The sequence below is a fragment of the Patella vulgata genome, chromosome 9, assembly GCF_932274485.2.
Source record: "Patella vulgata chromosome 9, xgPatVulg1.2, whole genome shotgun sequence".
NCBI classification, from domain to species: Eukaryota; Metazoa; Mollusca; class Gastropoda; family Patellidae; genus Patella; species Patella vulgata.
Window position 1 is genome coordinate 39,718,756 of NC_065887.2, and position 11,986 is coordinate 39,730,741.

General features: G+C 37.0%; 1 protein-coding gene across 1 annotated transcript; it reads right to left on the reverse strand.

Moving 5' to 3' along the window:
• Window positions 1–160: 160 nt before the first annotated feature.
• On the reverse strand, window positions 161–6,283 carry LOC130014293 (retinol dehydrogenase 7-like). The gene is made up of 4 exons (XM_056103300.1): window positions 6,081–6,283; window positions 2,562–2,725; window positions 512–674; window positions 161–191 (listed from the first exon to the last, which is right to left on the reverse strand). Exons 1-4 carry the CDS (start codon window positions 6,281–6,283, stop codon window positions 161–163), a joined length of 561 nt encoding a protein of 186 aa, XP_055959275.1.
• Between the last annotated feature and the right edge of the window lie 5,703 nt (window positions 6,284–11,986).

The window sequence follows — 11,986 nt, forward strand, 5'->3', positions numbered from 1 at the left end:
TGTATGCAAATGTAGACGGTATAAACAAGCCACTGTATAATATTGCCTAAAAACGTTTGATCTTATTAAATAATTAGCGTTGATTAAGCCGTGAAAAATTAGATATTGTTACACATTCAATTAACGATATGTTATGGGAATATCAAAGTCACGCTAGTTTCTATTGATTTGATACTGATATATCTATGTAACTTAGATACATATAGTATAATATACATATAAAATTCAAATGGCGCAATTATATAAAATGTATACTGGATTCCGTTGATTTGACACTGCTATATCTATGTAAATAAGATAAATATAGTATACATATACAATTTATGCTTGGTTCCATTGATTTCACACTGTCATATTGTGACTTTTATAAATCTAGTATACATATCAGGTTTTGCGGTTATCTTTACAAATGTCATAGTAACGCGATTGTTGATGCAACGGACTTAGTTGAAGTACTGGTTATTTGATTCCTGCAGGCCGAGGTGAATTGTAGCACAAAATAAAATCAGACATCCATTCTGGAATAGTCCATAGAAATCTTAAGAAGTATTTCTCTTTGTTCCCACAAATATATCTGCATTTGGGGTATCTGGCAGTAATGGCATGTTCGTAGGCATCTATCACCATATTGATGTTCCCGTGAACACTGGAATCTCTGATCAGGTCGTTGATGCCTGCAAAAGAAAATGTTTATTTTTTTTAAAAAAAAACACCCCAAAAACCCCCCAAAACCCTAAGATGGTTGGTCATTCATGTCAGACTGTTTCGCTTCATAGTTAAACCTCTATATTTATAATTTATCTAATTGATATAAACGAATGGAGGTAAACACAGACACGGAGTTCAAATAAACAAAGACAAAATCGAGTAGATATTTTACTAATAAACCCTAAAGAGTAACTAACAGGTACGAACGTACTATGGACCAAGATCATACGTCACCACGGCCAACTTGGAATTGTGGCGTCTTACGAAGCAAGAAATCCGTCAGTCGATGCACAATTGTCCGAGGAATACCCATGTCAAGTTTCATTCTGATCGTACATAAATGTTGGACATTAGTAGTGCATATTTTCTCGGTAAGTTAACAACACCAAAATTGATTGAAAAGGGCCAATATTGAAATTTAATTTATGTTTACATTACAATATTTAAAATTAACATCCCTTTCTACCAAACCCCAGTCCTGTAAAAGTCTAACCAGCGTGGCTGGACTCAGGAAACCACTACATCGTGAAATGGTCGCCTTCAGAATCCAGTGAGTGTCTGGCCATTATAGCCCTCACTCCCTCTTATTTATAAGTGTCTATTCTTTTCTCTGATAACAGCTAAATTCCAAATATGGAATGGACATGCACCCCAACCTGGATATCGACAGGGATTGTTACCTAATTTGGTTAACAGATATGATATATGTTTTATAACAAAGAAACATGTAAATAACCAACATGTTCATTAAACTGTAACTCGGTTAACGTATCAAAATAACCGGCATATACTTTCTATATTTTTGGTTATGAAGTTAGAATCAATAATATGAAAGATAACACTATTGTTTCAGCCATCATATTTCTCCATTCCTTGTATTTAGACCCCATATTCTGTTATTGTCACAATATTTCATAAACAATTTAATTTGCGTTAGAATAAACGTATACCATGGCTTATATTTTGGCAAAGGAGAATAATTAATCAAAACCATAATATTAAATTACATTTGTGTTCTTTAGCACAAATCCCTGCCATCCATCCACTCGACACAAGCTAGGACATTTCGGGACCAACTTATGGTTCAATTTCATATCAATAATTCGCTTGGGGTAGGCCTATTTAGCAGTGGGAGGATATCGGAGGAACCGGGGTTTAACGTCCACTCGACACAAACTAGGTTATTTCGGGACTAACATATGGTTCAATTTTATTTTCCATAATTCGCTTGCGCGTAGGGGTCTTTAGCAGTGGGAGGAAACCGGAGAAAACCCACAAGGCTGGACAGGCGACCCTACTCCTTGTCACGTACAACCGGGGATTCGAAACCACGCCAGTTGATTCAATGACAGGCCTTTTGATACTGCTAACCATTCGGCCATCCAACCCCCCTGGTAATAAAGGGCGCTGATGAAATAAAATGAAATGGGATTTAACGTCGTACTGTTCTGCTCCCACTGGGTTAATGAAGACAGGCGTACACCATACAGTGTGCTATGAGGAAAATTATGCCCGGGAAACGGCACTATGCTATATATCAAATTCAAACTGTCAAGGGATCATTTAAGTGCACGCCAATGTATACACGGGACCTTGGTTTTTTGTCTCATCTGCATGGCTAGATAGCTGTATTTATCAGGCCCTCCGTCTTGCGCCACTGACAAGGGGAAACCATGCCGGAAAAGCCCGATGAAATATCTCGGCCAATGCGGGGATCGAACACGCGATATCCAGGCTAGCGAGCCAGCGTCTTACATACTTAGCCACCGTGGCACCGCTACTTCTTGATTAATCAGATTGAAAACCAATTGGGGATATAACAAAATACGGCTTTTGATTTGTTGAGAACTTACAATCTTTGAAAAAATTCTCGCCATAAAACTGTTGACAATCAACATCTCCATGCTTGAATGCTCTCTGATAAATGTCATTGATCATCGTTGGATTTATTATATTTGTTTTAAAAGTTTCTGGTTCCAAGATGCTCACTTTAATATCCTGGTGGTATACCTCTCCTCTGAATAAAAAATAAAATAGTGGCACCAATCTTACATAATTTATTGTGGGCTTAGAGACAATTAAAAGTTTGAGGGAGAAGTTGATTGATCAATTATATCTTTAAGGACTATATAATATTACGACAGATTACGTTCCTTTTGTATCGCTGCATCCATGCGGCATGTTGGGGTTAACAGTGTTTATATGTAAGAAAATATTTGACATTTTCATTTGTGTTGTTATTCAGCTTACTCGATGTCACCTGCAATGGCTTCCATTGGTGGCAGATCTAGAATCAGCGATCCGCAAGACGATGACGAATGCTGCGGATCAGTTTGCGACAACAACGTAACCATTCTGCCAAAAACGAACCCCAACCACGAATTATTTACCCAGGTATTGAAGGATAACGTTGCCAATATTATTTCAATGTTCACTGTACAAACTGCATATGTCAGCAGTTCAAAATACGTAGTTTAGTTTTACAATTTGCAATTTCCATTGCTCCACAATACCAATGTCACAGTGTTAAAATACAGAATACACTTTTCAATAATAAAAAAATACAGTATAGTAGTTATTTTGCACATTACACTTGTCCATTTTGCATAATAGACAAATGCAGAATAGAACTTAGCGTATTAGAACATATACCTTATATGGGAACTACGACCATTAAACAATACATAAAACAACATTATTTACACGAGACCTTATATATGTAACTAGTGGCGCGGTCGCCAGGCCACGTTTACAAAGTTTATTCCATATTTATTTTACTACTAAGGCAATTCTTTTTGTAAAATATATTCTTTACAAATGGATAAGAACAATTTATAACCAGTTATGAATCCCAAAATATTAAAATTTATATCAATATTTATTTTGTTATATGTACTGGAAGCAAAAAGATTCGATTTCTATGTATGATCAAAGGTTGCATAATGTTACTTATGTCATGGAAGTGTCCATATAGGTACAATATAGGTACAACAGCTTCACGTTTAAATATATAGATATTGTAAAGCACAAACTATATCTATAGGTACAATAGCGCCACGTTTAAATATTGTATTATTACGATAAAGCGAGGTCCATCGGTGTGTATACGTCGCCGTGTACGTAAAATAACCCTTGGCAGTTGGAAATCAGGTGGGTACGTTTTGCCAAAATTACTAAAACAGCCAAATGCCAAAAATGCGTCTTTTTGATCGAGATCGAAGGTTACTTAAAAATCCTAATTGTACGTCCTGATATATTGAAACGAAATAAGACCAGCCATGCAGTTTGGCCTTTAGGCTAGAGTAACTTAAAGTATGTGGAAACGGCTTCGAATATCTCGCATTGCACAGCTGCTAGTCTCCAAATGACCAAAGTATGGGGTTAACAAGACATTAAACTACATTTGATTTTCCTTTTCATTTTTACTTGCTTTCGATCACTCAAAATACGAAAAAAAATTCTCAATTAGATAAGATAGATATAACGTTTAAGATGCACTATGTTAGATTTAGACACAGAGCCTTCGAGACTTAGCCCGATTTCTCCATTTTTAAATGAAATCATTAAATGGCCGAAACGTTCGAATCTACTTAAAATCGGAGCCATCCGATGACCTATGTTAATAAATGTTTAAATAATAGTTTACGTAACATTTAAAGCCAAAATAAAGTCCTGCGATGGTCAGACTTAGTTCAGCATACCGTCACACACTTAGTAATCACCCATGAACACTCCACCATTCTAGGCCTACTCTATAGAGCCAAGAACAGGTCAAGATACTGTCAATATTTGGTTAGCTTAAAGGCACATTCCCCAATTTATCTTGGTGTCGTTATTGATGCAATATGAGTTTGAAAAGGAAGCATTGCAACAACTATCTAAATAACATTTAATTGTGTTATAGACGTTTTTCAGGGCTTGTTCCATGCTATAATGAACTCAAACTGATAACTTACCATTTACTTAAAGATGTTTAAAAAAGATAATGAAAGATGAATATATTGAACATTTCGTCAAAGTGTTTGAAGTGTTGACAAAATGTGAAATGAAATGAAATGGGGTCTAACGCCCTACTGTTCTGCTCTGAATGGGCTAATAAAAACGGGTTGACAAAATGTAGTGCAGATGGTTTATTAACGTAGAACGTGCTGATTTTGATTAAGTAGTCGTGTGTGTCAATATATATGTTTTCGGGGGCGTAGATTTAGATTTCTGCCATTTACAACTGCGTAAAATGATCATATACATGTAATTACTCTTATGGATCTTTTGGTTTTGTTTACCCCTTAAAAACTATTACGTACGTTATTTATATGGCAATATGAGAGATTATAAAGCGTTTAAGAAGCGAACAGCCGAAGACATTCTGACCTGATTGACTAACAATTTTTTGTTGCAAAAAGTTGTTTCCTTTTCAGGCATCAACGACTGCACCAGGTCTCTTGATTCTCCAGGGAACATCAATATGGTGATCGATACCTACGAACATGCCATTACTGCCAGATACCCCAAATGCAGATATATTTGTGGGAACAAAGCGAAATACTTCTTAAGATTTCTATGGACTATTCCAGAATGGATGTCTGATTTTATTTTGTGCTACAATTATTCTCCTCGGCCTGCAGGAATCAAATAACCAGTACTTCAACTAAGTCCGTTGCATCAACAATCGCTTTACCAGTATAGAATATTTCCAAGATGGCCGACAATTGTGGTGGATCGTGTCCTGAAATATACATTGCCCCCCTCCCCCCCACCCCAAAAACGACTACTTAATCAAGATCAGTATATCGTTCCATTTTTCCACTCAAAATATGCACAGACGGTAAACATGACGTGATCATTTACCAAACATGACTACTTAACCAAAATCAGCACATGTTCCAATTTTCCGCCAAAGCTGACCGCTATCTTGGAAATTTCTTCATGAAGTGATGAAAAAAATATGAAATAATAGTAATGACCCCTGCCAATACCAATACAGTGCTTAATCACAGTTAATATGTCGATAACATTATAAATAAGGTGAAAATGAAACAAAATAAGTTGGAATGTTATCGCAAAATGGCTACCGCCAACAATGGTTTTTGTCATTAAACACCAAACCCATCAAAATAAAGCTTATTCCACGATTTCTACCAGAAAATCCGCAACATGGGAATTATGTAACAATCCGAATCGGACTAAATAATAATTTATAAAACCCTTGAAGCCAAAACAATGGACCTCCAATAACCACATTTAGCTCTTACATAATGCATCCTAACAGCTTACCTCTATTGGGAGGTAAAATTGATTTCACCTTGGTGAGTGCAGACTTGATATCATCTTCAGACGTAACATCTAATTGAAGTGTCTGAAGACGTTCTGACGATGATTTCTTCAATTCAGCTGCAGCATCTTGTTTCAGACAGGCAGCAATAACATGAAGACCTAAACCATCTAATCTTTTCGCTAAAAGATGTCCAAATCCTGAATCACATCCAGTTACTAAGACGTACTTTCCACCATAATGCTCGACCTTTAACCTCTCCAAGAACCATTTTAAGGCCCAATAACCAATTAATATGGTCATGATACAGAACAACATTTTGAACAAAACAATACATAAAACAAAATAGAAATGATATATGATTCGATAGGATATGATGAAATTATGTTTTATTTTACTTTACTTTCGGGGGGAGTAGGTTGGGGCAATCTTATGTATTGACTGCAGCGTCAAACTTAAAGTTGCAAACATGGCCTATCTTCATAAAACACTAACTAAATAACTATTCTAGAAGACATGACTAATAACAAAGCTGTCTGGAACCAACTGATCACCAAAATAAATCTGCCTGGCTCCAAGATGCTGTAATTAAGTTTCCCAGAAACTGTGTCCAAGGAGTACGCAAAAAAAAAAACACCTTTAATAATGCCACAAAGTTAATCAAACGTGACTGTGGATAGATTTGTGGAAACAGTTCCAGATTCCGTCACAAGTTTTGCAAACTTAGAAAGTGTAGACTGGCCTGTGTCCACTCCACACGGTCCGTTTAATTACTAGTTTTAGTCCAGAAATAAATGACTTGGTTTGCTGTATTCTACAGGATAAAACGAAGGGTATGGCGTCAAAACATGCAACTAGTGTATGGTATTCTAAGATAATGACGTTATCATAGGCCTACAAACATCCTTAACATCGTACGATAAAATACAGCTACATGTAGATTGCGTTATCTAGTGGTCAACTTTGCCTTTGTTTTAATTGTACGATAAAATACAGCTACATGTAGATTGCGTTATCTAGTGGTCGACTTTGCCTTTGTTTTAATTTTTAAATTAATGTTTTAATTTTTAAATTAATGTTTTAATTTTTTAAATTAATGTTTTAATCTTACAAATTCTTTCAAATGTATGGTTCGATCATTATTAGTTATAAAAATATCATCAAATAGAGGTTGATTATGTCAATTAACTCACTGTTTTATAAAATCATTCTCCGTCAATTCATGGTTTTAAGATTTCTCTGTAAAAGGGGGTAATTTGTCTGTTCTTTGTCAGTTAGTTTTATACACAACAAGGGGGGGGGGGGGGGTGGATGGCTGAATGGTTAGCGTGCGCGCGCTGTATCATAAAGTCTGTCATTGAGTCGACTGGCGTGGTTTCGAATCCCCGGTTGTACGTGGCAAGGAGTAGGGTCGCCTGTCCAACCTCGTGGGTTTTCTCCGGGTCCTCCGGTTTCCTCCCACTGCTAAAGACCCCTACGCGCAAGCGAATTATTGACATAAAATTAAACCATATGTTAGTCCCGAAATGACCTAGTTTGTGTCGAGTGGACGTTAAACCCCATTTCTCTCTCTCTCTCTCTTATACACAACAATTTCATAGACTTGTGAAATGTTTAAACTACACTCATATTGTTGACAATTTATGGTCAAAATTAATCTTAATGAGTACATTTTAAAGTTGCAATTTCATATTTTTAAGTTATATTTTTTAAAATTTATTAAAATAAAGTCTTTAAATAGATGGTATCTATAAACAGTCCTACCTTGTTAAAGAATAATCCTATTAATTGGCAAAAAATATCATTTTCATCTTCAAATTCCAACGTTTGAAGATAACTACTCCATGGTGGAGAATAGAAAACAAGGGAGATAATTGTGTTATTATTTCCGGTGTAAATGAGTTTTAAGTGTGAGAATGACACCTATGATCGTATAATAGTGAGTTGACAACCTATTAAGCAAAAGACATTGAAATAATTATGTTTTGACTTTCTTAGAAAATATGAAATTGTAACTTTAAGGTGTATATCTAGAAAATTAAGGCCTCTATTATAATAATTTCCTATTGTCGTAGTTGTCTTAAGACCTGTTAATTGGACCATAGAAAAACATGACAGTAATGGAAAAGTTTTATATCGGGCTCTTTTGTATACATCGCGAATCTCTATTGTATCACATTGAATGCCAGCGAGGCAATCTAGGGGAATTTGTGCTGAACCGCTATTTTTATTTGATACAAGTACTTCAGATTTTTCTAAGTTACCCTTTGTCCCAGGAGAATATTTCATTGACCTATTAGGTATTAGATATTGTTATAAAATATAAAGTATGATCTGTATGTTGATAGACAAGGGGGGGGGGGGGGGGGTAACTCCATCAATGGCGATTCCGGGTAGGTGGACTCAGACTAGCAATCTTTTGCCTATTGACTTCAATGTTAAATGGCTGTAACATCACAGGCTGTAGCTTTTTTCTCAACTCTCCTTTGGTTCCAATCTTTATAGGCACAATGGGGACAACATTTGGCAATCTCCTCATCATAATTTTGTATTGGGTTGACCATTTAGATTTTGTGCTACACGTATTTGAAGTTGACTGGGATGAAAATCTCACTTCCGACACAATGATTGCTCTGCAGAAAGACACTTTACACCCCCTATCCCTCCGCTGTAATATCATCAGTATTACCCAAAACTGCTATGAAATTGCAAATTTGATCCCTTTTCTCCAATTCTAGACCAAAAAGTCAACCCAAAAATGCAGGAAGAGGGGAGAAAAAAATTAAGGGAAAAATTGTCTATTTAGAAAGAAAGTAGAAAACAGCATGGATGTCCTGTACTCTTGTCTTATTGACCTTGTTATTGTAAAGAACTTGGACAGATGGCCATTTGACTTCCCACGCCTTCGTATGTTAATATAAAGTAGTTTTACTAAATTAATGAATTTATGGCTAAATCCAAATGTGTCTAAAATAAATATGTGTGTGAAACGCGACCAAAGGCTTTCATCGGGTCCAGTTTTATAATAAAAGCAGTGTCATCTCTTACTGACTAAGCAACTGCTACCATGTGCTTGCTTGTATAATATCTTGATTTAGTATGATTACCCGAGCGGTTTGGATGGCCGAATGGTTAGCACGTGCGCGCTGTATCATAAGGTCTGCCATTGAGTCAACTGGCGTGGTTTCGATTTCCCGGTTGTATGTGACAAGGAGTAGGCTCGCCTGTCCAACCTCGTGGGTTTTCTCCGGGTCCTTCGGTTTCCTCCCACTGCTAAAGACCCCTACGCGCAACCCAACCCTAACCCATGAGTAACATATTTCATATATTTATGTTCTTACTTTTTAAAACCTAAAACAGATAATTAATTTTGACAAATTTTATTTACATTATATCAAAAGGATAATACCACGGCTTGGTAACACTATCTTAGTGATAACAGATATTAGTTTAGTAAATATATCATATTTTTACATCAGGTATATAAAACAGTTACATAGATACAACAGGAACTAAACTACATCGGGAATATAAACGATAACATTAACATGGTACATTAAGAAAACCCTTCCGTCCTCCTGACAGGGCAGCGGCTGAACTCGGGTGGGTCCATACGCCGGTCTCTGCTCTTCTGTCGTCTGCGTCTCTCCTCCCTGCTCGTCTGTCTTACTGTCAGCAACTTCTGGTTGTATAGCCTCCAACAATAGGGAAAATAGATAAGACTCATGATCATACATGTAATTGTCTATTTATCACGTCATGGTATGATTACTGACCAGTGCGTATTCCTTTGAAGTCATGTGGAGCTTGTAACCAGATCATATGTAGTTTGTAAATGATATATGAGATTAATTACCTGTTTAATTAGATCATAGCCAGCTCGTGCCTTAACAGAAGTATATACTGAGTTGAAAGGTCGATATCATCTATTATCAAAACCAGCTGGGGTCAGTAAGTTCACAAAATCTAAATAATAGTTCGTATTTTATAATACATACATATTTTATAATACATACAATTGGATTGAAAACAGGACCACCAATTTTGTTCGAGAACATCAAAATGGCGGGGTGCTTATTACATAGCGAGCAACATTTCAATTTAACATATCCTTGTAGATACTAAACGGAACTGAATCATTTTTGGACTGATATTCCTGTTAGAGATTCATCTTTCACGGTATTTCAAGTGATTTCTAAAGTGCTAAAATGACGCATCATAACTTTAATCCTCACAATCTTCTTTTAACATATATATCTCCAGTAAGTAAATTGAGTATTTCTCTGCTCTCTTCTGAATCCCCAATCGTTTTGAACAACCTCGTGACTAGCAGCACTCGTTGTCTCTCGATATCCAGTTACGATAGCTACGTGTACGCCATCCCCCATCACGTCACCGATTTGTGGACTGTCGACGTTGTGCCAGCATTCATCTCTTAACAAATATGTGGAGTTGGGATTGCCCCATTCGCCAGCCCCGATGGGTCCAGAAATTCCAAAAAACCTGGAAGGTAAATGAAATGTAAGAGAAATTGATCAACAGGTAAAGGGTTGATGCAAAATACATTGAACCATTCAACAGACAGAGAACTATCTATTTAAGCGGGGCTAATTGTAGACAGATAGCGTAGTTTTCGTGTTACACTGGACCAGGTAGGATCAATGTCCTCATCAGTGTAAACTATCAATGGCATCAATCCCACCTTTAGAAGTCTTGTTTCACATCGCAACAAAAAAAAATGTGTTGCGGTTACCCTACCGACCCTATTTTTTTGTAGCCGAAATCGCCGTCCCATAAACTTTTGTCTCATTTCATAGATCCTTTAACTCCGTCTTTGACGTGGGTTTCTGTAGATAAATTCCAACACTGAAATTAAGTCAATCTGATCAAAACACAGATCCTATTTCGTTTTTATGATCTAAAAGAGTTGTTATGTAATCAACGTTGATTGGTTAATCGAGTGTCTGGCGTCTAGGTTCAAATGCCGCTCGTATGACCATTTACACGACCTCCCACTACATCCGGTCAGATCTTCATGCAGTAGAGGCCATCGAAAGTATAAATTGTAATTAAACTAAAATTGCCAGGAAACAGATAATACAAACGCTACAACAAAAAAAATTCCGACCGTAAACACAGGTATTTTATTACTTGTTTGCGCGATGTGTTTATAAATAGGCAGTGTTGGTAAATAATATCAGGTGTTTTCAAACGTGGTTCGTATGCCCCCTGACACGACCTCCTACTTCAACCGGTCAGATCTTCATGTGATGGGGGCCATCGAAAGTATTAAATAACACGGAATAAAGTATGGGTCTTCATTTTAATAATATCTCGAAAATACGAATGTCACAAGCTATTTGAATGTAGCATGTAACAAATTGCGTTTAGTCATGGTACTCTTCTCAGGTAAACCTCTAGAAAAGGTCCACAACTTTATACGTGAAATAAAATTAAATCATATGTTGGTCCCAAAATGAGCCTCCATCGCCCCCCCCCCTCTCTCTCTTACCTGTGAGGTACAGCGCCACCAGCTTCCCAAATGACGTCTGCTACGAAGAAATTGCATTTATTTGTGCCTGGACCGGAACGATGTTTAGATGCGAAATTCCAAAGTGTTTCTCCAATATAAAAGTCAGCCCTATCAGCTATTGCCCATCCAGATATTGCGCTAATACCGCATAACTAAAATAACAAAAGGTATGGCTAAATCTATTTGTTAAGGCCCGCTGAGATATAAATAAGGGGGGGGGGGTGGATGTCCGAATAGTTAGCACGTGCGTGGTGTATCATACGGCCTGTCATTGAGTCAACTGGCGGGGTTTCGAATCCCCGGTTGTACGTGACAAGGAGTAGGGTCGCCTGTCCAACCTCGTGGGTTTTCTCCGAGTCCTCCGGTTTTCTCCCACTGCTAAAGACCCCTACGCGCAAGTGAATTATTGAAATAAAATTAAACCATGTTAGTCCCAAAATGACCTAGTTTGTGTCGAGTGGACGTTAAACCCA